This window comes from Rhineura floridana, chromosome 6 (assembly GCF_030035675.1).
Source record: "Rhineura floridana isolate rRhiFlo1 chromosome 6, rRhiFlo1.hap2, whole genome shotgun sequence".
Lineage (NCBI taxonomy): Eukaryota > Metazoa > Chordata > Lepidosauria > Squamata > Rhineuridae > Rhineura > Rhineura floridana.
The window spans coordinates 90,692,099-90,718,337 of record NC_084485.1 but is presented as its reverse complement, the minus strand read 5'-3'; the positions used below and the strand labels follow the sequence as shown (position 1 = coordinate 90,718,337).

General features: G+C 42.5%; 1 protein-coding gene across 1 annotated transcript in view; it reads left to right on the top strand.

Annotated features, from left to right (window-relative positions):
* The window catches only part of FAF1 (Fas associated factor 1), a 299,638-nt gene that overhangs the window by 147,951 nt on the left and 125,448 nt on the right, over positions 1 to 26,239 (top strand). Inside the window, exons 9-10 of the mRNA XM_061632944.1 lie at positions 19,353 to 19,448; positions 20,491 to 20,617. Coding sequence (XP_061488928.1) covers positions 19,353 to 19,448; positions 20,491 to 20,617 — 223 coding nt within the window. The remainder of the gene's footprint in view (positions 1 to 19,352; positions 19,449 to 20,490; positions 20,618 to 26,239) is intronic.

Genomic DNA, 26,239 nt, shown 5'->3' with positions numbered 1-26,239 from the left:
TAATTTCTTTTATTTCCTTGACTGGGGGCTCCCTCTGAGACCGCGGCTGCGGCTCTCTTTGTTTTGGCAGTTTCAAGCCCCCTCCCCCCCCCCGGCTCTGTCGTATCCGTAGCCAGGGGGCTCCCTCAGTGACCGCGGCTGCGGTTCTCTTTTTGATCGCTTTTGATCGCTTGTGAGGGAAGGGGAATCCCCCTCCCTCCCCCCCCGATCGTTACCACGGCTGCGGCTGATCCGATCTCTTGATCGCTTGTGAGGGAAGGGGAATCCACCCTCCTTCCCCCCCGATCGTTGCCGCGGCTGCGGCTGATCCAATCTCAGCGGGAGCTTGCAGCTGCGGCTCCCGCTCTTACTCCTTACCGCAGATCGCCCTCGCTACGTGGCTTAAATCCCACTGCGAAGGGCTTTACAGACCGCTATTGCGGCTCTCTCTGCGGCGGCTGCCGTTTTTTGCCTCTACCTGCCCTTCCAGAGTTTTTCCAGAGCCGCTACTGCGGCTTTCGGCGAGTCCGTGCTGGGCAGCCCTTCTCCCAGTTCGCTTCCGACGGCCGCCATTGCTCCTTCTTCCTCAGCCCCCTTTTGATCGTTTTTTTTTTTTCCCGCCCGTTTTTCTGGGCGCCATTTTTTGAAATTCAAAATTCCCGCCTTTTTCGTTACCATTTTTTAAGCATCGGATACCTCCCCTGCAGGCTATCTATCTGTATGTTTGTGTATATGTGCTGCTGACAAATTTACACAAGGCTGATTTACACACATTTTTACTGTGGCTGTAATCATAGTGGCTGAATTGTATTATTAAGGCTGGAGCTCCAATCCTAGTGGGCTGGATTGTATTATCAAGGCTGGAGCTTTAATCCTAGTGGCTGGATTACATTATCAAGGCTGGAGTTTTAATCCTAGTGGCTGGATTACATTATCAAGGCTGGAGCTTTAATCCTAGTGGCTGGATTACATTATCAAGGCTGGAGCTTTAATATCAGTGGCTGACTTGTACTAAATCTGATTTACATTACATATCCTGCCCCCTATGGGGCCGTGAACAAGCCAAAAACCCAGCCTACAGCACTAATCTGAGTGTACCAACTCTAAAACAGCCTATATTATATTAACGTTGATACCTCTGTGCATTCTGCCCCCTCTGTGGCAGTGCATTCGCCATCTGCCAGTGTATCCTACCCCCTCCGTGGTAGTACGCTGTGCCAGTTCGGGTCTTTACATCCTGCCCCCTCCGTGGCAGTGTACTGCACCCAGGTTCATATAAGATGGCAGAACAGCCAGGCATGTCACCATCAACACACATGGTGCCAGATCAGCGAGACATGCCACAATCAGCCAAGCCACAACATACTAACACGTCTAAGACCAGACATGCCAAAGCACTGGCTAAGACAAAACATCTTTCCAGCCATAGTAAACCAAAGCGCCCTCGTTATGTCTCTGTGCCAACAACCACCACAGCACAGACACACATAAGTGATATTTTCCATTCTCCTGCTCCTGCCTCTGACGAGGAAGAGTTTGTTGGCTTTCCCCCTCACGGTTCGCCTAACGAACCTACCTCTGGTTTACCGCCTCAGACATCTGTTCCAATAGCCCACCAGGCACATACATCTCACACATCTGGTCTGCAGCTGTCTCCTGATTTCCTCTCCCAACTCCAAGCCATGCTGGCTTATTTCACACAAATGCAGTCACTACCACAGGTTCCTGCCAGACCCCCACTCAACATGGACCAACGCGCGTTCCATGCTGCTCATCCTTCCTGCTCGCCAGATCCCTTCGATTTAGCCAGAGGCAGATGTACGGACGAAGCCTCGTATGCGGAGGAGTTAACTTTCACTGACCATGTTGAAGGAGACGACTGGAGCGACTATTCAGATCATGAGGAGGATACATCGTATCGCTTGTTCAATACCTCAGATTACCAACCGCTCGCACGTAGGGTACTTCATACCCTTGGTCTCCAGACTGCGCCCTCAACTTCGTCCGCTCCAACTCTCAAAGGGGCCAAGGTCCTCAAATCCCCTGCACCTACTGAACACTACATCCCGGTGCCGGACCCAATTGCCAAATTAGCTTCCAAAGAATGGGCCCACCCGCTCAAAGCTCGACGCTTCAAGAACATGGCTGACAGACTTTACGCCCTAGCCCCAGACTTCGCCACCAAGTTAGATGTCCCTGGCATAGATGAACCGATCGCTCGCCTCGTTTCACGATCTATCTTGCCCAGGGAAGGGGAATCCCACCTAAAAGATACTACTGAACGTCGAATAGACTTCGCCCTCCGCAAGAACCACGAGGCCACTGCCCTAGCCATGCGTGCCTCTGCCTCAGCCTCCATCTTCTCCAGAGCATCTATGATGTGGCTGGATGACCTTCTAGAGGACGATAACCCTGATCCTGTCGCCTTCAAAAGAGCACTATTGAAGTTACGTAAGACAGCAGCCTTTGTGGCCGATGCCACTTTGGATGCCACCCAATTAGGGGCACGAGCCATGACGACTCAAATAGTCGCTCGTCGCACCCTCTGGCTTCGCCACTGGCAAGCTGATTCAGCGGCTAGATTGAACCTGTCCAAGGCTCCTTACTCCGGATCTCTACTCTTCGGTGAGGAAGCTCTAAAGGCAGTTCTGGTTGATCCAAAAGACGCCCACAAACCGGTTCTAGCCACAATCAAGAACATCGACCACAGGCCCCTCAGGCGATTTCCCTCCTTTCATTCTAACCAGCCCTTTCAAGGAACGCGACCAGGAGGATGAGGCCGCGATTTCAGACCCTATGATTCCAACGCATTCAGGGGCTCCTGGAACTGACGCCCCCAGGGCAGAGGTCAGTACCAAGGGCGCAGGGGCAACTCATCGTCCTCATATAGGGGAGGTCCTCGCCTACACAAGTAGTATTAACGCCATCCCCATAGGTGGCAGATTACTTAATTTTGGAGATCGATGGCTGCGCCTTACTACGGTCCCCTGGATCAGGGACCTCTTCACTTATGGCTATACCATAGAGTTCTGGGCAACCCCGTCAGACAGATTCCACCCGTCTCCTTGCCCAAGGGCACCAGCCAGGCACAACATCATGCAGACAGCTATACATCACCTCTTGCACATAGCGGCAATAGAGCCAGTTCCCACAACTGAGAGATCGGAAGGGGTGTACTCCCTCCTATTTGCTGTGCCAAAACGAGATTTATCTTGGAGGGCGGTATTGGACCTCAAGTTTGTCAACCGTTTTGTAACATACCGCAGGTTCAAAATGGAATCTCTCCATTCCATTACTGAGAGTCTGCATGAAGGAGACTTCCTGGCTTCTATCGACCTTAAGGAAGCGTATCTCCATGTACCCATTTGCATAGCCCACAGAAAGTTTCTTCGGTTTGCCTTTGGCCACCAACATTTTCAATATAGAGCGATGCCATTTGGCCTCTCCTCTGCTCCAAGAGTATTTTCCAAGGTGCTACTCATCCTAGTGGCTTACCTTCGGACCCAAGGGGTTCATATCTACCCATATTTGGACGATCTGCTTATACGGGCCAAATCTGAAGAGCTGGCTCATCATCATTTAATGATCACCCTCAATGTTTTGCAGACCTACGGCTGGCTGGTCAACTTCGACAAAAGCCATCTCCAACCAACCCAACGCCTACTACATCTTGGGGCAATGTTGGACACCCTGCAGGCAATGGTCTTCCTGTCTCCAGATCGCATCACTGCCATCACAAGCATCGCAAGGTCCCTGATGCAACAAACATCCGCAGACGTCATGCTTCTCGCCAGAGCGCTCGGGATGTTTATCTCCACAATCCACATTGTACCCTGGGCTCGAGCTCACACTCGGCCCCTTCAGTGGACTCTGTTGCCTTTTCAAAAAGACATTGCCAGCTCCAACCATTGCAAAGTTCGTTTGAGCCCCGCTCTGCGCCTCTCCTTCCGCTGGTGGACCAAGGTTCAACACCTCTCCAAGGGCACGTCGTTCAGAGAACCCCGCAGAACCGTCGTGACCACAGACGCCAGCCTCATAGGTTGGGGAGCCCACTGCAACTCCCAGTATGTTCAGGGGGTTTGGCCCAACGCAGAGCGAGCTCGAAGCATCAACTGGCTGGAACTAAAGGCTGTCCACTTGGCTCTATGTCATTTTCAGTCTCTGTTCCCTTTGCATCATGTGCTCATTCGAACAGACAACACGTGTGTAAAATCACATTTGAACAGACAAGGGGGCACCAGGTCTCGTCCTCTGCAGGACTTAGCCTCCCTCATCTTTGTCTGGGCAGAACAACATCTACAATCCCTGAAAGCAGAGCACCTCAAAGGGATTTTGAATGTGACAGCAGACTGGCTCAGCAGACAACAGGTCTTCCCGGGAGAATGGAAACTTCATCCAGCCATTTTCCATCGTCTCCAGTGTCGGTTCGGCGCCCTCTCAGTCGACCTGTTTGCTTCCAGTCACAATTGCCAGCTTCCCAGGTACTTTGCCCGATACCTGGACTCAACAGCAGAAGCAGTGGATGCTCTGACAACACCGTGGCCAGACGGTCTATTGTACGCCTTTCCTCCCATACCATTGTTAGCCAAAACCTTGAGGAAGGCGCGAACCGAAAGGGCACAGCTGGTTCTGATAGCACCATTTTGGCCACGCCGTCCGTGGTTCTCAGATCTTCTGGCAATGTCAATGATGGACCCTTGGACACTTCCAGTAACGCCAGACCTCTTATCCCAGGGTCCAGTACTGCACCAGGACCCTACTTGGCTCAATCTAACAGCGTGGCGTTTGAACGGAGACACTTGAGGTCAGCTGGACTGTCTGACGCTGTGATTGATATTATTTTGTCCTCGAGAAGACCATCTACCACTCGCATTTATCAACATACCTGGGTGGCTTTCTCCAAGTGGTGTCAGTCCCACCACCACGATCCATCCCAGGCCAATGTGCACCAGGTGCTCCAATTTCTCCATAGTGGCTTTATGATGGGACTTCGACCCAACACTCTACGTCGACATGCGTCTACTCTGTCATCCATTCTCTCAGTGTCCTCTCCTGGAGATCATATTTCCTCACATCCGTTCATCAAACGTTTTTTGAGGGGAGTCGCCCTACGCTCTCCGGCTGTTGTCCATCGGTTCCCCTCATGGAGTTTGCCGAAAGTTCTGCAGGCTTTGCAACGCCCTCCGTTTGAACCCATCAGAACTGTGCCCCTACGTATTCTGTCCTTCAAGGTCCTGTTTCTGATCGCAATCACATCTGCCAGACGCGTTTCGGAGTTGGGCGCATTGTCTTCCGCTAGACACCTCTGCGTCTTCCATAAGGACTCTGTTGTGCTGAAGACTGACCCTTCCTTTCGTCCCAAGGTCGATTCAGTTTTTCATTGCAACCAGGACATTGTTTTGCCTTCCTTTTGCCCGAATCCTACCCATCCTCTCGAGAAGGCTTGGCATTCGTTGGATGTCCGGAGGGCTCTCAAGACCTACCTGTCTAGGACCCAAGAGATTCGACGAACGGAGTCTCTGTTTGTATCCTTTCATCCAGGGTCTATGGGGCATAAAGTATCCAATCCTACCTTATCCCGTTGGTTAAGGGCATGCATTACCTTAGCATATGAGTCCCTGAAGCTGCCAGTTCCTGCTAGTATAACAGCTCATTCTACTAGGTCAGCTGCCACTTCGGCTGCTTTTGCTACTAATGCTCCTGTTGCCGATATTTGTAGGGCCGCAGTCTGGTCTTCCCCACACTCGTTTATAAGACATTATAAAATTGATCGTTATGCCTCTGCTGATGCTTCTTTTGGCAGACGAGTGTTGCAACAGGTTCTTAATGAGGATTAACATGTGGGTGGTCCCTCCCTATATGGGTTGCTTTGGTACATCCCACAGTGATGGCCCACTTCCTATGGAAAATGTACCATTGGTCTCACCTGAAAGGTGATTTTCATAGGAAGGGGCCATCACGACCCTCCCAGTTGGAGGATGACTAGTGATTTTATCAATGGGTTATATGTTATTGTTTCCATATTATATTTAAATGTAAGAGTGAAGTCAAGACTTTTAGTTCTGTTATGTTATGTCGTTAGGTTAGAGTCATGTTGTTATGCATGTGACTATTATGTTATTTTCCTGGCGGGCCTGTTGGCCTTGTTCTTGTATTTTTAGATATCTCTTTTAGACTCGCTACGAATGAACTGGAGAGTGGGAGGGGCATGACGTCCCTAGTCTTGACTTCAAAAACATTCTTGCCTTCGCACGATAGGTGGAACTGTTACCCCACAGTGATGGCCCCTTCCTATGAAAATCACCTTTCAGGTGAGACCAATGGTACATTTTTCCCCATTTGCCCCAGACTTCTTTCCTTACTCCTCTTATTTATTTATTTATATTTATTTATTAAATTTATATCCCGCCTTATGGCCAAAAGGCCCTCAAGGCGGCTTACAAAAACATGAATATAACACATCATAAAGCATAAATACAATAATGCAATTCTCAAAATTAAATAACAAATAACATTATTAAAAGAAAAGAAAAAACATTTAAATGTGTCACAATAAGGGAACCAAACACTTTATAAAAAGGCCTAGATAAAAATCTTCAATTTCCCAGCAAATAAGTAGCATTTTTATTTTTAACATATAAATATACACAGTATATAAGTAGCCAAACAATAATAATAAACAACAAACTAATGAGAACATCTCAATAAATATACAATTAAACAATCCCCACACACTTCACAACAGTGTTTAACAAAAATATGCTATAGTCCAAATAACAGCAAAAATGAATCTCCAAAATTAAATCTTGACCCCCAAAACAACTAAAAAACAACTAACAATCGAAAATGCCCTCTCTCTGGTCCGCACCAGCCTAGCTGTTTTCACCAGTGGGACCGAGAGAAGGTCTTGTGAGGCTGATCTTGTTTGGCGGCATAATTGGTGATACTGGAGGCGTTCCTTCAGATAAACTGGGCCGAAACTGTATAGGGTTTTAAAGGTCAATACCAACACCTTGAATTGGGCCCGGTAAACAACTGGTAACCAATCATCATCTTGCTCAACAATCCTGAAGCTGTAGGGTAGAGTTGAGAGGGAGTTCTGGTCTCCCCTAGAACTCTCAGTCTATACAGTAGAAGTTAGGGTCCTCTGAGGATTAAATATTTATGTGATTCTACAAGCTGATAGATCTGTTTGGTCCTGTACAATGGGTATCATTTAAATGAAACACTGCAACAGCATTTTCTTCTACAAAAGTTGTCAGTCACAGCATGTTGAGTAAAACTGTCACCTTTTATCCATTTCAAGTTTCATGTGGTTTACAGGCAGACTCTACAGTTTAAGTGGTTTATGAGCACAAATTTAGCTGTATGTTCATCAGTGAAAGTTGATGAACTATTATGCTTCATTTAAAATACACCTCATATATTGTGAGTCACACTGCCATAAATATCACAATTTCAGATACAGGTTATTTGTGATCTGTTGGGAAATTCCTGAAGAATTAAGTTTGTTATTTTCTCAGTTTGACATCCTGCTGTGATTCAGGTTTTTTTATCATTATTATTCACCTTCTATGAATTGCAGTACTGCTTTTGGAGGTTGTGGCTTAATCATTTGCTTTAGGTAATTTACATGTTTTTTGGATCAGAGAGCTTCCTTTTCACAGGTGTATTAATTAACAAATCTATTTGAGCAATTTTGTGTTGATATGATTTGTGCTGTGTAATAAGGGGGAACAATGCTGCAGAACTGGAAAATATTGAAAAGTGTCATTATTTGCTAGCTTTGAGTAAAGGGCATTTGCTAAATTGAAGAGTGCAGGTTGTGGCAAACGTGAAGTTCATGTACTGTTGTTTTGTCAGAGCACATTAAAATCATTAGAATGGGAAAGTCTTTTCTCTGCCTGAACTAGAAATATTAAGGCAAAATTTATAATGTTTTCAGTTGGTCTGGGGTTCAGGCTGAGAGGAGGGAAAGCCTAGTAGGAAAAAAGTATATGTGAAAACTAATCAATTTGCAGGCCATGATTAACCTCATGGCAGATGATAACTCTTCAGGTTGCATTCTTAAGTTTGTTATTTTCCTCAGCTTCCAACTATCATATTTGGTTGTGGATTTGTTTGGGACAAGGAATTTTAACTTTTTAAGAGCAGCCCCATAATTAAACACAATACTCACTGATACATTTTTAAGTAATTAGCTGAAGGCCTGTTCAGTATGATAGAAGGGAGAAGGTTCTTTCCCTAATACCACTCAACACATCTGCTTCTGAAGAATGGAAACTGGCCTAACTCCCCTGCCCCCTCCCCCTGGCAGGCCAATAATTATGTAAGGCTGTTAATAAAAGTTAGGAAAAGGTACAGCTGGTATAGCACAGTGGGGAGGAGAGCCTGGCTGGGAGTCCAGAGTCTGTGAGTTCAAATCCCTGCTCATATCTCCTGGTTGTAAAGGGCCAGCTAAAGATCACCCCACCGTGAGTGGCTCAGGGGTTACGTGCCCTGCCATCTGTGCAGCTGTGGGCAAGCTGCATAGTCCCAGGAGCCCAGTTGCCCCCCAGCTGGCAGTTGCGGACAAGGAAGGGGCTGGCTTGTGCAGCTGTGGCAAGCTGAGCAGGCCCTAGCCAGTTGGGGAGGACTAGCCTCAGAGGGAGGCAATGATAAACCCCCTCTGAATACCACTTACCATGAACACCCTATTCACAGGGTTGCCGTAAGTCGGGATCGACTTGAAGGCAGTCCATTTCCATTTCCAAATTCTGTTTTTATGACATTTAAAGTATTTTTAGTGTTTTTGTTTGCCACCCTGGGCTCCTACTGGAAGGAAGGGTGGGATATAAATTTAGTAAATAAATAAATAATAAAGATGGTAAACGCCCTCTGAATACTGCTTACCATGAAATCCCTGTTCATAGGGTTGCCATAAGTTGTGATCGACTTGAAGGCAGTCCAGAAAAAGGTTCATGTTTATGAAAGGTGTCGAGGCAAGGCCTATACATTGCATCCCTCAGGTGAGAGAGGCCGGGCCGTCCATTTGTCAGGATGATGGGGACAATATGCTGTCATTGTAATGTTGTCTAAACTTTCCCTTCCTCTTATATTATGATGGCTGCTCAGCAGATTACATATATGATAAACTGTGAATATGGCTGTTGTTTTCAGGGATTTGAAATGGCAAGTTTAAAATGGCATCTATGTAGAAAGAAGAGTTAGGGAGAAATCTTCTTGCTAGTCTGCTACATTGTTTTCAGTAACTACTTCATTCTCTGATGTGATCCACTAAGAGCAATCCAACTCAGGGGAAGCCAACGTAAAGTTTGCTGCATCCAGTTGCCATTCAGTAGCTGTCTGGTTTGCTGAACGCCAGGTCAGCTGGGAGCAGTGCACAGGGACCAAAAAGTAAAAGCCTACTCTCCCAAATACCCCTACCGGGGAATAAGCCCTCTCCATTGCCTTCTCTTGCAATTATGTTCTTAGACCAACCTTTTTATTTGTTTATTTGTTTGTTTGTTTATTTAATTTGTATCCCGCCCTTCCTCCCAGCAGGAGCCCAAGGCGGCAAACAAAGCACTAAAACACTTTAAAACATCATAAAGACAGAACTTAAAATACATTAAAACAAAACAGCATTAACAACATTTTAAAAAAGACAACCTTAAAAAAGGGTTAAAAACATTATTAAAAAACATATTAAACAATTTTACCCGGCATAACTTTTGCCTGGATTGCAGGAGTGCTCCAAACACGAGTTGGGTGTGACCTAAGTCCCCTCACCTTGACCCCTTCACTGACATGCCCTCCAACATGCCCCTATTTGGGGCCTTACGCTGACTCCACTTGTGCCGGTCTCAGCTGAGCTGAGCTGAGCTGAAGGACTTCTGCTGGCGTAGCCTGGCTGAGCTGGGACCCAGCTGGCTTAGCTGGAGATCCACTGCATCCAACTCCCCGCAGCCTGGCATAAGTGCAAGTTGGATTGTGTCCTTAGTCTGCAATCCTATGCACACTTATTTGGGAGCAAGTCTCATTCAACTTAATGGAATTTACTTCTCACTAAACATGCATAGAATTTCGTTGTTACTCTTTCAAAAAGTGGCAGAATCTGAGCTTTTATGAGTCTTCTTCCTATGAGTTGACTTAGCCTTTTGCTTTACGAATATGCATGCTGGTGCCTTGAAGGTTTTCAAATAGGTAGAACTCCTGACACTCACTTCTCTTTAAAGCAGAACTCCAAAGGGGATTCTCTTCTTGCAGGTGTACATACAGGCCCCAAGCATGAGTAGAGCTTGGAGTTTAGTGTATTTAAGTTTGGAAAATAAGGAAGAAGAATGCCAGAAAACATAACTAGCTATGAATGTTTTCTTAAATTTTCATCAGCAGGACATTGTCTCAAACAAAAATATTTCCCTTTTTTAATTTTATTTGTCTAAAATAAAATACATTGTAACTGTAGATGTGTCTTTTATATTAATCTTCATCATTGTTTGGAAACCTACCATGGGAACCTTTTTATGAGTCTTGGAATGAATCTCATACAACCTGTATTAAAGGGCTTAAATTACGTATTTGGACACTGTTCTCGGACTTGAATTAGAAACTTTTATCCTCCTCCTCTCCCTACCCTCCAAGTTAAACCTGTGATAAGTAATTGTCACACTTAGTGCCCTTGTACAATGCTAATTCAAAGTGACATGTCTAAACTGGCCCTAGTAACATGAAGAAACTTAACAGGTGTGAGGGGTGGATCTTCTCATGAGCTCTGCTGCACTTCTAGCTAGAAAAAAACCTAGAGAAAAAGTGAAATGAACCTTGAATAAATCTGTCAGCAGTAATTATCTGCACTTTATGAGGGGATAAAGTAAGCATTGGTGCTAGTGGAACGTGAACACACTCCACCCTAGTGATTTTTTCCCCATCATCCAATTAGTGTTTAATTTTTTTAAAAAAAGTTAATGTCTGACATATGTGTTGTCTACAAAAAATGAGTTCATTTCCTGTGGAAAGATAAAATGAATTGGATATTAATGTAGTTGTGTTAGTTGCACTGATCTTACCAAGGGTTTAAAAACTAGCCCAAAATATACACAATATTTTTTGTTAATTTGAAAATAATTTCAATGAAATTTCATGCTCTTTTGAGAGCAAAGAAATAATGGCTGTGTTTAGCCATGCCAATGTAGAAACCCAAATTGGTTTGCTAGCTTTTAAAATCTATTGATAGCATAAACCTGTTCAAATGGCTGTTTACATCTGCTTGGTATATCACTCCACCATATTTATCTAGAGAATGTATAGTCCTATTTTCTACATAACAACATGTTATCTCCTATAGCATTGTGTCGGGCTGACCTCAGAAGCTAGAGGGCACTGTTTTAGGAAGTCCCTGATAATGTATTTGGCAGAGACACTCCTGTCAAACCCCAAGAGCAGCTATTAACTGAGTTGGATCCTAAGTTAGTCATGTTTTAGTCCTGTTTAATAAATGGGAATTCAATTTGTCATTACTAATTAATGTCCCGTTAATTTCAGTGGGACTAAAGTGTGACTCACAATCTGGATCCAACTCACTGGCTTTCTTTAGTGAGCAAGTGAGCCTGAATGAGAATGGTGGTGGTAGTGGGAAGATTTGGATTTGGTTCCAGGAGCTATGGATTAATAGACTCAAACTTTATAAAGAGTGCTGTGAATGTTCCATCCTTGGATCTGTGAGTGCTGGTAGAGTAAAGTAAATTCCCCTTATGCATCTCCAGTTGCATGGGAAGGGGGAAGTGGAAGAACCATGCCCTCATAAAGATTCACGCTCCGTAAAGATGACTCTGGCCCTAAACGTCAATTCCCAATCTGACTTTAATGGGTAGGAGAAGGATGAAACTAATTTCCCACTCACTCCACTATTTTAGGGCTTCTGTACAGACTTCTTGGGTTTGTTGTACAAAATGTAACTCCTGAGGCTTCAGTTTGAAAGAGAAGAGAAGGGCTTCTTTACAGTTTCTCCTCAGGTCTTTTCCTGCTAAAAAGTGCCATTCATGCTGCTTTTATTACCAACAACAACAATAACCGGGTAGAAAAGTTACAGGTACTCAAATGCATACTCCCCTTGTGGGAATCAAAGCAATTTGTAAGGAAGGCTGCTTGAAAGGAAAATGTTAAGAAGCCCCTCTCTCCATAACACTGCTCTGCCTCAAAATGGCAGCCCCAGTGGGTTTATTTTATATTTTATTTTATGTTTAAAAAGCAAATAAACAATAATGGGCAAACATTAAAAAGCAAAGAAACAGATAAACAGCAATGGGACTACAAATAACATTTATTTATTTATTTATTTATTTATTTATTTATAAATAACCCATTCTATATAACCTGATTTCAGAAAAGGTAAATAATTCCATATGAAACAACACTTTATTATATAAAATAATAGGAAGGCTGGGCTCCTACTGGGAGAAAGGGCAAGATATAAATCTAATATATAAATAATAAATAAATAAAATAACACACATAGAACAATAAATAACCAGCACTAATGATAAAACAGTAAGTAGATCACAGTATTCAGCAACAAACATTATAGCCCACAAAAACTTGAGCATGTACCTGCCACTGAAACAAATCCAAAGTTGACACCAGGTGGGCCTTGGAAAAGAAGGTGATCCATCAGCAAGGCATCACTATGGAGAAGGCCCTCTCCTGCATCTCTCCATAAAAGATAGAGGGGAAAAGGAAAAATGATAGAGGAATAAGGAAGGAAAAAGAGAAATGGACACAAGAAAAAAGGAGAATATAAGAGCAAGAAAGGGGGTAAAAAACCCAAAGTTATATAAAAGGTAAAGTGGGTCCCATGTTCAGGATTGATCCCAAGATTGTACATTGAATGTGCAATTTTTATTTTTTCCTCATGCAGTGGCCCAATTCCCGTTTTGTGATTTAAAAAAAATATTACAGTGGGAGAGTAACTTTTTAATGATATTTCAATTTATCTCTGGTAGGAGAATATAAAGAGTATTGAGTGGCACAAGATAGGCAGATGTTTTACATTATTTGCAAATGGGTAGGATGGTTAAAGTTAGAGGTTAAATACATTCCTGCTAAAATACCTAGAAATGCCACAAACCAACTATTACTGCTTTTCCATCTTGCATCTGGTTGCAACCAGGGTGTTTGTTATTATTTTTTCCTACTCAAGGAGTCAAGGAGACCTTATCTGAAACAGTATGGTAGCATTCTCATGTCCAAATCTGCCAGGGGCGTCACTAGGGCGGCAGGTGCGGGCTGCACCGGGTGACACCATGAGACAGGGGTGACACCACGAGCCGCCCCCCGCCCTAGGCACTGCCGCTGGGAAGCGGCAGGCGCGGCGAAGGAGGAGAGAGAGATCAGGAGCAAGTGCAGCGACTGCCCTCTTCCCTCAGCACCCGCCCTGCCGCCTCACAGGCTGGCTCCTTCGCACTCCCTTGAGCTAGATTTGCTCTCAAATTGAGTGACGAATGTGAGAGCGAGCGGCTCCTCCGGTGGAGGAAAAGGTCAACAGAACTCTAATGGTTAATGGACCAAAGGGGTAAGGCGGTCCTTAGACTCCGAAACACTTCCGGTTCCCAAACGAGAGCAGCAATACGGAAGGGTGCCGGTCCACAGAAACACAAGGAGGGGTGATGAAAGAGGTATGACAGCAATAAAACCAGTTCCAGCCTCCGAATGAGGACTGGAAGGCTGCATGTCTTCCACCTCTTTTCTGAGTCTCTGGTCGTTGCACCTCCCTGTTCCGGCTTGTTCAGTTTCCTTCGCAAAGAAGGTGGGGAAAGCAGGGACGGAGGAGGGGGAGGAATAAACTCCCAGGCTCCACCCCTTTTAAGAACCTGAGGGCTTCTCCGTGCAATCAACTCCAATCCAATGTGATGCAAAACAGAGCCCAAACTCCATTGCTTCCATTGCCTGGTTTTCTTGCAACCTCCAGATTTTTTTGGGGGGGGGGCTGTCGTGGTGCAGAGTAAGCTGCCTTGCATGGTGCGGGTGGGAACAGCGGCTGCACTGTGGGATGCCAAAGAGGGTTGGACTTGATGGCCTTATAGGCCCCTTCCAACTCTACTATTCTATGATTCTATGCCTGCCAACTTGGATGGCTTTCAAAGTGGGTTGCACACGTTTCTAGAGGCTCAATGGCTGCTGACCACGATGGCTCTGTTGCTCCCTCCGGTGTCGGAGGCAGGAAATGTCTCTGAATACCAGTTGCTGGGAATCTCATTTGGGGGTGAGTGTTGCTGTTGCCCTCGAGGCCTGCTTTCAGGCTTCCCAGTGGGGCCTCTGGTTGGCCACTGAGGGCACGATGCTGGGCTCTTGGCCTGACCCAGCAGCCAGGCTCCTCTGATGTTATGAGAGGGGTTGGTCTAGGGCTGGCACCAGACTTTTGGGGGGCTGTGAGCCCAGGGCCAGTAATGGCCCCCATGAACACCTGCCTCCAACAAGGCCAAGGGCCGCCCTTTCTCTGCCCCTGCTTTGACATCGAGGCTGCTCACCATCTTCCACCCCCTGGATACACTTCAGCAGTGGACAGGTGGTGGCTCTTTTGAATGGGGGCTCACCATTTGGGGAACGAAACAAAGCTCATTAGAAGAGCACCTCCTTGGATACAGGAGGGCCCAGGTTGGATCGCCAACATTTCTGGGAAAGACCCCCTGCCTGAAATCTTGGAGAGCTGCTGCCAATCAGGGTAGACAATACTGAACTAGATGAACCAATGATCCTCAGTCTAAAGCAGCTTCCTGCGTTTCAAGGTTTTTCTTGTTATGTGCCTTCAAGTCGATTATGACTTATGGCAACCCTATGAATAAGCAACCTCCAGTAACATCTGTTGTAAACTGCCCTGTTCAGATCTTGTAAGTTCAGGTCTGCGGCTTCCTTTATGGCAGTGTTCCCCAAACTTTCAACATGCGCGTACCCCTTTTGAGACATTGATTTTACCAGCGTACCCAACTTTCACAAAAATAATTGGGAGATGGGTAAGGTATTATAACACATTCGTAATTCCTATAATTTTATATGAAATGTTTGTAAAAAAAAAATACAAAGTAAGTAATAAACATTTTAATAATAGGAATAATATTTATATAACAAAAATATATATTCAAAAATATAGAAATAATTCATATACTAATAATTAAAATAACTATTATTAAAAAAAAACCATTCTGGAAATAAAGAGTATATCTCGGGAACCAGACGACCTAGAAACTTAGTGTTTTTTTTTAATTGAAGCTGAGAGTCCGGAGATTAAGGTAAGTTAGCTGGAGACCCGGAGGGGATCCCCCAAAACTGGAAACTCCAGCCGAAAATCATGCAGCATGCAGCGGGTTTACAGAGGCAGTGCTTGCCTGGGCTGGAGGTTTGAATCTCCTGCTCTTTGGCTGCAGAGCGGTTTCCCCCCCATCCTGCCTGGGAAGCCACTCAGGCACGCAGCCCAAGAGCAGGCAGGGGATTCAAACCTCCCACCTAAAATTCACAGCTGATGAGCAGGCAGGCCAGGCAGGATGGGGGGAAAAACCACTCTGCAGCCGAAGAGTGGGATATTCCCCAACAGGGAAGTGGCTGGCAAGATGGCCGCTGCAGGGCTGAAGATAGAGAAAAAACCCCACTTCCCCGCGTGAACATTTTTGTAGTCGAGCATACGCATAAATATCTTTGTGGCACCATCTGTCTGTTTGTAGAAGCATTTTTTGGTGGCCAAAGTCATTGCGAGGGAGTCCGAGTCTTATGAGAAACTGGAGGGGTGCACGAAAAGACAAGGAATGCATTGAGAGCGAAAGAGACTACGCGTTGAATAACATCGGGGATAAACCACTGTTATTATATTGATCTTCCCTCACACGATTGTGTGAGAAACTGGAGAAATCACAAGAACTGTATTTTCTCTTAAAAGAATACACGCACATGTTTTTTGCCGCTAAAACCCAATGATAAAGTACAAAAAAACCCATTCGGCTGCGTACCCCTTGAAACCCTTTCGCGTACAACCAGGGGTACGCATACCACACTTTGGGAAACACTGCTTTATGGAATCAATCCATCTCTTGTTTGTTCTTCCTCTTTTTCTACTCCCTTCTGTTTTTCCCAGCATTATTGTCTTTTCTAGTGAATCATGTCTTCTCATTATGTGTCCAAACTATGATAACCTCAGTTTCATCATTTTAGCTTCTAGTGATAGTTCTGGTTTAATTTGTTCTAACACCCAATTATTTGTCTTTTTCGCAGTCCATGGTATGCACAAAGTTCTCCAACACCACATTTCAAATAAGCTGATTTTTCTCTTATCCATTTTTTTCACTGTTCAACTTTCACATCCATACATAGAGATGGGGAATATCATGGTCTGAATGATCCTGACTTTAGTGTTCAGTGATACATATTTGCATGTGAGTTCTCCAATAGCTGCCCTCCCCAGTACTAGCCTAATTTCTTGACTATTGTCTCCATTTTGGTTAATGACTGTGCCAAGGTATTGATAATCCTTGACAAGTTCAGTGTCCTCATTGTCAACTTTAAAGTAGGGAAGGGCTAAACTGGGATTGAGGGAGGGGGATTTGATGCTCCCCCCCACCTTGCAATCCTGTGCATGCTTACTCAGAAGTAAATCCCACCCTGTTGAATGGGGCTTACCCACTAGGACTGGCATCAGTTTTGCTGAGACAGCACCTCGGCATTGCACCTGCACTCTTTGCCCACTCACTTCTCCCTGCCTCCCATCACATCTGTGGTTCCCACTGGCCCTCAGAATTATCCCCAGGCCAGCAGAACAGTGAGTGCTTTTCTACCCTATATCTCAGTGGTAGGCTGATCATGTGCTTTGCATGCAGAAGGTCCTGGGTTCAATCTTTTGCATGTCCTTGTGAAAGGGAAAAATGTTCTAGGTTTTTTGTGTGACAGTCTCACAACTGGCTGTGTGTGTGTGCGCGCTATTACATTCAGTGATATACGGGAATTACAATTTACGAGTAACATTAGTACAAAAAACATTACTAAGGATTCTGTATGGTCTGGTATGGGAGGAGGTCCATGGGGGTGACACCATGAGTTACCGCACCGGGTGACACCAACCCTGGTGACGCCACTGAAATCTGCAACATGCTTAGCTACTCAAGAGAACCTATAATTTATTCTGAGTCTTATAAAATTCCACCTGTGAGCTATGGAAATCAAATGGTCAGCACCATGTTCACCTGTCTGACTTTCCTTACCCATTTACCCAGCTTTAATTGGAGGAAGCCATCTAGCATAAGACCTTTGGATCTAATTACAGTAGTTTGCTACTACCAGACCTGTAATTGGCCTTAGTCACCTTCTTTTTAGTGTATTGCTGAGCAAGAGCCTAGGTATGCAGGCAAGATCTCAACAACAGACATTTCTTTCTTCATCCCCCACCCCGGTACCACATTCAATATTGAATGAAGCATGTGATATAAAATGGCAGTGCCAACATTACAAAGGCAAGTGTAGATTCTGTTTTATGTATGAGTTTCACTGATAATTGAGCTTGACCTGAATGTCTGCTGTAATATTTCATTTATTCCAAAATAGTCATTTCCTTTTAACTCTGTGATTTTAAAATTGTGACTAAACTGCTATTTAACCTTGCTACAAGAATGTGGCAGCAGGCTAGTCCAGACAGGTCAACACTCACTTGGTTAGCTAGCACACTTAATCAGCTTGCTTTAACCTGAAGCAAATTAAGGCTTTTATGAATGCTAGCACATAAGTGATTAAAAATACCCTGACTTGAGGATAAAAATAAATAAGAGTATTTCTAGCATACTTGCTAGGCTTTGGATAAAGCTGTTTTAGCCACTACAATGACTTGGAAGATAGAATTTCCTTCACATTTAAAAAATAAACATTTAGTTAATTCATTTAAAATTGTTACTATAGAAAATAAACATTCATTTCTATGGATTCAATTTTAACAATATGTATGTTTTTACTTTGGAAGGACATGTTTGCACAGCTGCTTATTAATGTAGAAGGCTACATGTCCATTTGGGGAGGAAAGAAAAATAGATGTAATTCTGTTATATAGATGTAGATGTAACTCTCTGCTAAACTGAGGAAGACAATTAAAACCCCAACAGACAATTTAAATACAATACTGTCTTAACCTTTTACTGCATGAAATACAGTAATCTCCAGCCAGCCATTTTGTCAGCTCTACTTCCTGAGTCCAGCCACATTCACCAGGAACACCAGAAACAGAACTACCCTTACATTCTTTCTGCATATTTTTCTTACACAAAGAAAAAACCCTGTTTGTGTGGAGCAAATGTTGTCTGCAGCATTATTATAGTGACTAGACGTGTTTGCAAGCCAATACCTACTACCCAGGTAGAGGTTTCCATAGCTTCTACATGTCCTTGCCCTTGTAAGAGCTGTAGGACAATATAGAAGGTCGTGGTCAATATCCCCCTCTCACCAATTTAGGCCTCTTCCTTGCCACCAAGTTGACATTGTTGTTGGCTCTTTCCATAGTCAGACTTCTACCACATGGACTATCTGTTAAGGACTTTGGGACTCTGATGACTAAAGCTGGTTCATATTACCTTAATAATTAGAATTGGCCACTCTTACCCAGTCAGCTGATGTGTACCTGTGAGATGTTTGACTCTAACCAACTCCTGTTTCCAGCACTGTCTTGAATCTCTAACTAGTAATCGTGTGTGAGCTGCTTTCTTTCAGTTATCACTCCAGTGGTGAGAGCCTCTTCCTGTCCATTGGCTTATCTCTCTGTCCTCCACTGATTAAGAGAAGTGTAAATGAGCAGGGAGAGCCCCCGTGGTGTAGTGGTTAGAGTGTTGGACTACGACCTGGGAGACCAGGGTTTGAATCCCCACATAGTCATGAAGCACACTGGGTGACCTTGGGCCACTCATTGCCTCTCAGCCTCAGAGGAAAGCAATGGTAAACCGCCTCTGAATACTGCTTACCACGAAGACCCTATTCATAGGGTCACCATAAGTCGGGATCGACTTTTCAGGAGAAAATGGCATACAGATGCTGGCATTTCTGTCCCATTTTGTCAAATGCATGAACTTAGTGCAGCCCAGCTATATGGAAATAATGAGGTAGCTAGAACTGTCTGGCAAGGTTTATAAATTTTAGGACTGAAGTGAAAAGATAAGATGTAAAGAAATGCTAGCATGGAATAATATCAAGTATTTCAGCCTTTTTGCTAGTGTCTTTTTGTATAACAATATTCTTGGTAGGTGAAATCTAAATTTACCAATCTATGTTTAATTTTTTTTCTTTCAGTTCAGTCAAGTCTACTATAGCTCGTTTGTTTTGCCACTGAAGTGTTTATCTAAATCAAGTGGTTAATGGAACAACATATCTCTTGTTTTTAGGTGACTCTAGCAGCATCAGGAGTCTCTTATCCTTGCCACCGACTTACAGTTGGAAGAAGATCCTCACCAACACAAACCAGAGAACAGTCAGAAGAGGTAAAAACAACATCCTCCCTCACAAAAAAAATCCATTCGCTATTCAGATACATGTCTTTAAGCCATGTTGGAAGCCAAATTTGTACTTCTATTACTGCCCACAGCACTCAGGTCAACTGTACAATAATATAACCTGTGCTATTTGGGCATGTTGTTTGGTATATGGGGAAAAGAAGGTAAAATTAAACATAAACAGTGAAGTATATTTAAGTGGAAACTTACACCTAAAATATAAACTGCATATTATTGTTGGACAGTTATTGCTCATTGAAGAATCTCAGTGGGCTAAATTGCTGAATACAAATAGTTTGTATTAACTAGTTATAGATTATGGCAATGCCTCAGTTACTAAGATGTAGGGGAAAGGTTGACTCTTATATCAGAAATACTTTATTTTGTTTCAGCTGAAACTGTAATCACTTGTGTACAACTGAAAACTATAAAAAGTTGGTTTCATCTGGTGTTATAATTTTATTCTTTGCCATTGGCTATATTCAAGCATCATGATTATGGTTTGGCTGCAAGGATGATATTTAAAGCTTTTGATTCCTGTTTCAGTTAACCACAGTTTAGTGTTCTGTACAAACCCTGAACTGTGAGTTACCTGAATTATAGCTTGTTGAAACAAGTCATTTTTATACCACAGTTGAAGTTGGCTTCTTTCAACAAAGCTTAAGTTAAAATTAATCACACTTAAGTTGAGTTTGGATGACAAGACAAGCTGCAGTTAATAAAAAATGGAAGTAAAAACACTTTGCAGCCAGGTTGGGTGAGGGGTGTGTGCGTGCGTGTGCACACAGGGTGGAAAGCTAGGCTCATTCCCATCACAATAAACCATGGCTTATCATGATGTACAAACACAACCAATATTTACAATCATGTTAGTACAAGATACTTTACTCAAATCACAATATATGGGAAATTTCCTCTGAGGTTCTTATTTTCAAATTGAGTGGCTTTTATACTTGTATATGGAAAACCTCTAATATTGAAATATAAATTTGTTTAGCATTATTCTTAACTATAACTTTTACTAAATCAGCAATGCACAGATGTACATATGGTTAGTGACAGTGATGGAGATGACTTTGAAGATGCCACAGAATTTGGAGTAGATGATGGAGAGATGTTTGGTATGGCATCATCTGCATTGAGGAAATCTCCAATGAGTAAGTAATGCAATCCTTCATGCTGCGAATAGTGTAAAAAAATTGTATTGATTACAGTTGAGCAATAGGAAAGAAAGAAACCTCCTTCTATTCATATTGATTCCACCAGTTCATTCTAGGAAACGTATTCTAAGGAATGTATGTCTGCTTCCAGTGATAAGTCAGCTTCTCAAAAAGAGAGTAAAAAAGGGGGACCTGAGAATATAAGTCTGTATAAATTATTTCTAGATTGAGCTCTTCATCCTCAAATAACAGTTTCTGTCTATAGTGGAGTCAAATAATATTTTAAAGCAACATAAACGTTAATAACAAAAATAATTTGAACTTGAGAAAATATGTTAGTGCTATTGCATGTTGATTTTTATTCTGATCTGAACACTGATATTAATTGTCCTGGGAAGACTTTTCTCTATTATGAAATGAACAACATTTCTCATGTGAGGGTTGCATTGCAGTAATGGATTTTTTAAAATTTTGTAGTCATTATACTTATTAAAATGTTATCTACAGCCAAAATTTAAGGTCTCATTTCCTGAAAAATGAGTGCTCATTCTATTTTTTTAAATTAAATTTATATACCGTCATACCTCCCAGAAGATAGTGATGCACTCTATTTGCCACAGTCATTAAGGGCTCATTTTGAAGTTCAGGATCTCTTTCAAAAATGTAGAGAGCTTTGTGCCAAATATTAGCAGAAATGCTGCTGTTAATTGATAGCCAAACATTTAGGAAAATTCCAAATTTTCAGGAACTTTTGCACCTATTATATTCTGTAGGCAAGTAGACCAAATAATGGCTTTGGTTATGTTGATTTGGATAACGGTAAATTTACCAAACATATGTCATTATGATATTCTCAGGGATACTTGAGATATAGCTTTAGCTACCAAATTCTTTAAAAATGCAAAAATCATGGACTCCCCATCCTACAAATCAACATGTCTGCAAAGTGCTATAATACTCAAACTACAATTGTTTGGCAGTTTAGGATGTGTTCAACAACTCTAAGGAGAAAGGCCAATAAGGGAGATCATAATAGATGTGTATAAAATTATGCACAGTGTACAGAAAGTAAACAGAGGGTTTTTTCCTCATAATACTAGAACCCAAGGTCATCCAATGCTACTGAAGAGATTCAGGACAGAAAAAAAGAAGTATTTTTTCACACAGGACACAGTTAAACTATTGAATTCACTAGCACAAGATGTAGTGGTGGTCACAAATTTGGGTGACTGTAAAAGGGGACTAGACAGATTCATGGAGCATAAGGCTACCAATGGCTACTAGTCACGAGAGCTATATACTATCTCCAGGACTAGCGCAACATGCCTCTGAATACTAGTTGCTGGGGATCATGGGCAGCACAGTGCTACTGTCCTAATGTCCTGTTTGTGGGCTTTACATTAGCATCTGATTTGCCACTGTAGGAAACAGTATGCTGGACTAAATAGGCCAGCCCATATTTAGGCTGTTTTTATGTCTTTATCAGATGGTGGGTTCAGCAGGTGAAATGCCACTTTCCCTCTACTCATTGACGGAAACAATTGAGAAGAAGATGAAAATAGGGCTTGCTTGGATAAATTTGATAATTAAGTTTTTGTCATTTTGATTTCTCTTCTATTCAGAGCAGCATCAATTTTGTGTTCTTTCTAATAGTCATCCCAACAGTCTGCTCTTCTCAATATTGCCATATTGTGTTTTTTAAATTACGGATATTTACATTTTAATAGTTAGTTTAACCTTTTCTTCATAAATCACCTAAAAGCATTTTGGCATTGAACAACATAGAATTTATTTATTTATTTATTTTTAATACTATGGGGAAATATTTTCACTGGATAGGCAATTTTGTTAATGTGTATTTTTATAATTTTGTTATAGCAGGAATCATGCAATTAGGCCAGTATGGTAAGATCAGAGCTTCAAAGCAATTCATTAGGAAAAACAAATTCCTTGTAATTTATTACTTTTTTGAGGAACGAGTGTGTAATTTCTTTATGTTTTGATTGTAATAAAATGAGGATTAATTTTATTACTTTTGAGTGGTAATTGTAATGTTTCCAGCATTATTATTTATTATTATTATTTATTAAATTTATATACCGCCCGACTAGCAATAGCTCTCTGGGCGGTGAACATAAAATTACTTTGGAGCGTTACTGGGGGGGGAGCAGGGGAAGTCTTCTGCTCCTCTGATTCGTGGATAACAACCATGTGCCTCAGACTGGGCTGCTGATAGAATGAGCAGAGCCATAAGCTTCCTCACAGCCACAGCTTCTTGGCTTCAGGGCAAATGAAGGGCAGGCAGGCAGAAGTTGCAGCAGCAAGCAGCCAAGATCCTGAAGAACTGCTACTTTCAATTTTCTTTCCTGTGCTTCCTTTCTTTCTAACAACCAGGATGCATCTTCGTCTCAGGCAGGTATTCCCTGGAAGTTATTTTGTGCAAATTACAGAATCCCCCACCCCATGGCAAATGCAAAGAGTTGCAAACCAGCACTTGTCCAGGCTCTTGTTAAAAATCATTATATAGTTAACTTACAGTACAATATATATGTATCTACTCAGAAGTAAGTCTCTTTATGTTAATAGAGCTAACTCCCAGGTAAATCAAATTGGGTATAGGATTGCACTAATTAGGCCAGATAAGGACTGGTTGAAGCTGTACTAATTTGTGGGCAGAGGGAGAGAGAGAAAAATATGACCCTTTATAGTACAGAGATACATCACTCTGGTTAAGGCAACAAGTAAATTTTAAAGCCTATAATACAAGGACTAACCTGCAGTCCAATACATGCCTATTCAGAAGTAAGCTCCATTGGGTTCAATGGGACTTACTCCCAGGTAAGGTGTATTTGATTGCAGCTGTAGCGGCTTCGGGCTAGCGAGGAGCAGTCAGGCAGAAGTTGCAGCAGCAAGCAGACAGGATCCTAAAGAGCTGTTGCTTCCAGTTTTCTTTCCTGTGGTTCCTTTCTTCCTAACAACCAGGATGCATCTTTGTGTCAGGCAAATTTTCACTGCAAGTTATTTTGTGCAAATTAAAAAAATCCCCCACCCCATAGCAAATGGGCACTTGGTTGCCAGGCCCAGCCTCCAAGAGGTCTTCTGTATCTTTAAATGTTGTGCAGGGGGAAGGGAGAATTTCACCGTGTGGTTTTTCCCATTACAGTGTTGCAAGAAAACCTGCACTTGGCTGAATTTTCTCTTCTCTTAAAGATACAGAATCATTCTGAGGCCCTGAGCCTGGCAACCCTAGCACTGTGGACTGAGGCTGCAATCCAGTATATACTTACTTGGGAGTAAGTCCCATTAAACCCAATGGAGCTTACGTCTGAGTAGATAGGTACAGTAGGGCTCCGCTTTGTAGCGTTCCACCGATACAGCGGTTGTCAATTGCAGAAAGGCCCCGCTCCTACAGTGCTTGTTCCACTTTTACAGTGTTTTTTGGGCGTCGGGCACCATTTTAGACAATGTTAGTCAATGCGTTCCTCTTGATGGCAGATTTCGCTTTACAGTGGTGGTCCAGAACAGAACCTGCCGTATGAGCGGGGCCCTACTGTATTGAATTGCAGCCTTAGTCTCCTTTTGCAGCCATTTTAATTCTGCCTTCTGTATCTTCACAACAGCCACATGTGGTAGGTTAGGCTGAGATTTAGGGACTGGCCCTAAGCAATAAATAAGCCTAAGCAAAGATGAGTAAAAAAATTAAAATGTGTAAATGCTCATGCTTAGAGTATTTTTGTTGCTGTTTGTCAAGGCTTTGTGTGTGTTTTTATGCTTAGTGTCTCATCACTTATTTTTGCCTGAGAATGTCATATTTCATACAGTTATAATGTTCTTTTTAAAAAAAAATGCCCATAAGGGCTCTTGTGAATTTAACATCTGTGGGGCAGGTGGAAATTAAATTGGGCAAGCCTTTTCTAGTATGGAAATAGAATTATGAGGAAAACTTCACCTGTTAACATTCTGTCTGTCAGAAATCTTATTACTTGTTTGTGCCACCTTCCCTAGATTCACTTTTGATTTGTGAATGCCATGTACGTTGTCCTTCCCTCCCCCGTTTATCTTTGCCACAACCCTGTGATGTAGCCTAGGCTGAGACGATACATATACATAAGCAGCAGTTGGCCGTTGTAGTTGGTACAGTATTAATAAAGTGCAGCCTTGGAAATGCTGAAATGTATTCTGGTGGGGTCCAGTCCTATATATGTCTACTCCAAATTAAGCCTCATTGAGTTAAATGGTTAAGTATATAGGATCGCAGATTAATTTTTACCTCTGAAAGGAATGCCCTGTCAAACAGAATTTAAGAGACATACTTTTCTGGACATGTTTGAAACAATATAGGTGGGTAGGGAATTGTGTTACTCCAATTGGATAGTCAACATGGGCCCTCCAGATGTTGTTGGACTACAACTCCAATTAGTCTTAGACAACATAACCAATTTATTGGAGATGATGGAAATTGTAGTCCAACAATATAATCCCTGGTCTGTAAGACACCACAAGTAACTTTTGTTCTTTGTTGTAATACGTACAAGAACATAAGAAGAGCCTGCTGGATCAGACCAGTGGTCCATCACGTCCAGCATCCTGTTCTCACAGCGGTCAACTAGATGCCCTAAAGCAGTGGTTCTCAAACTTTTTTGGTTTGCAGCGCACTGTAAAACATATAAAAATTTTCTGGCACACTTTGTGTACAAAATTAAAAATACATTAATATATTTTAAACTACGAATAGAAATAAACTATAGAAAACTATTACTTACCCTATACAAATGGATTTCTTCTCATTTTTAAAATATACTTTCATAATATTTGAGGCACACCTAGCCACCTCTTAGGGCGCACCAGTGTGCCTGGGCGCACCGTTTGAGAATCAGTGCCCTAAAGGGAAGCCCACAAGCAGAACCTGAGTGCAAGAGCAGTGCTCTCCCCACTTGTATTCCCATCAACTGAAATTCAGAAGCATATTGCCTCCAACTTTGAAGGCAGATCTTAGCCATCTTGGCTAAGTGCCACTGGTAGCTTTATCTTCCATGAATTTGTCTAATCCTCTTTTAAAGCCATCCAAGTTGGTGCTCACCACTGCTTCTTGTGGAAGCAAATTCCATAGTTTAACTATACACTGTGCAAGAAGGAAGACTACATTTTTAATTGCAGGAGAAAGGATAACTTTTATTCTGGTAGATTACTTTTGATGTGTGCATTTTCTGTTTACCTACACTATGTCTCTTAAGTTCTACCTCTGACAGGTTCCATCGTGCATATGTGTCTACTCAGAAGTAAGCTCCAATGAGTTCAATGTGACTTACTCCCAAGTAGCTATGTACAGGATTAAGTTTATTTTATTTATTTATTTATTACATTTATATCCTTCCCTTTCTCCTAGCAGGAGTGCAGCGCGGCAAACAAAAGCACTAAAAACACTTTAACACATCATAAAAACAGACTTTAAAATATGCATGTATTAAAACAAAACAACCATTAAAAACATATTAAAACAAAACATTTTTAAAAATTTAAACAAACTTTAAAAACATCTATTTTTTAAAAAAGGTTTAAAAACAAATTAAGTTACCTCTAAGTTATACTGTTGACAAAAAAATTACAAAGGCAACTAGC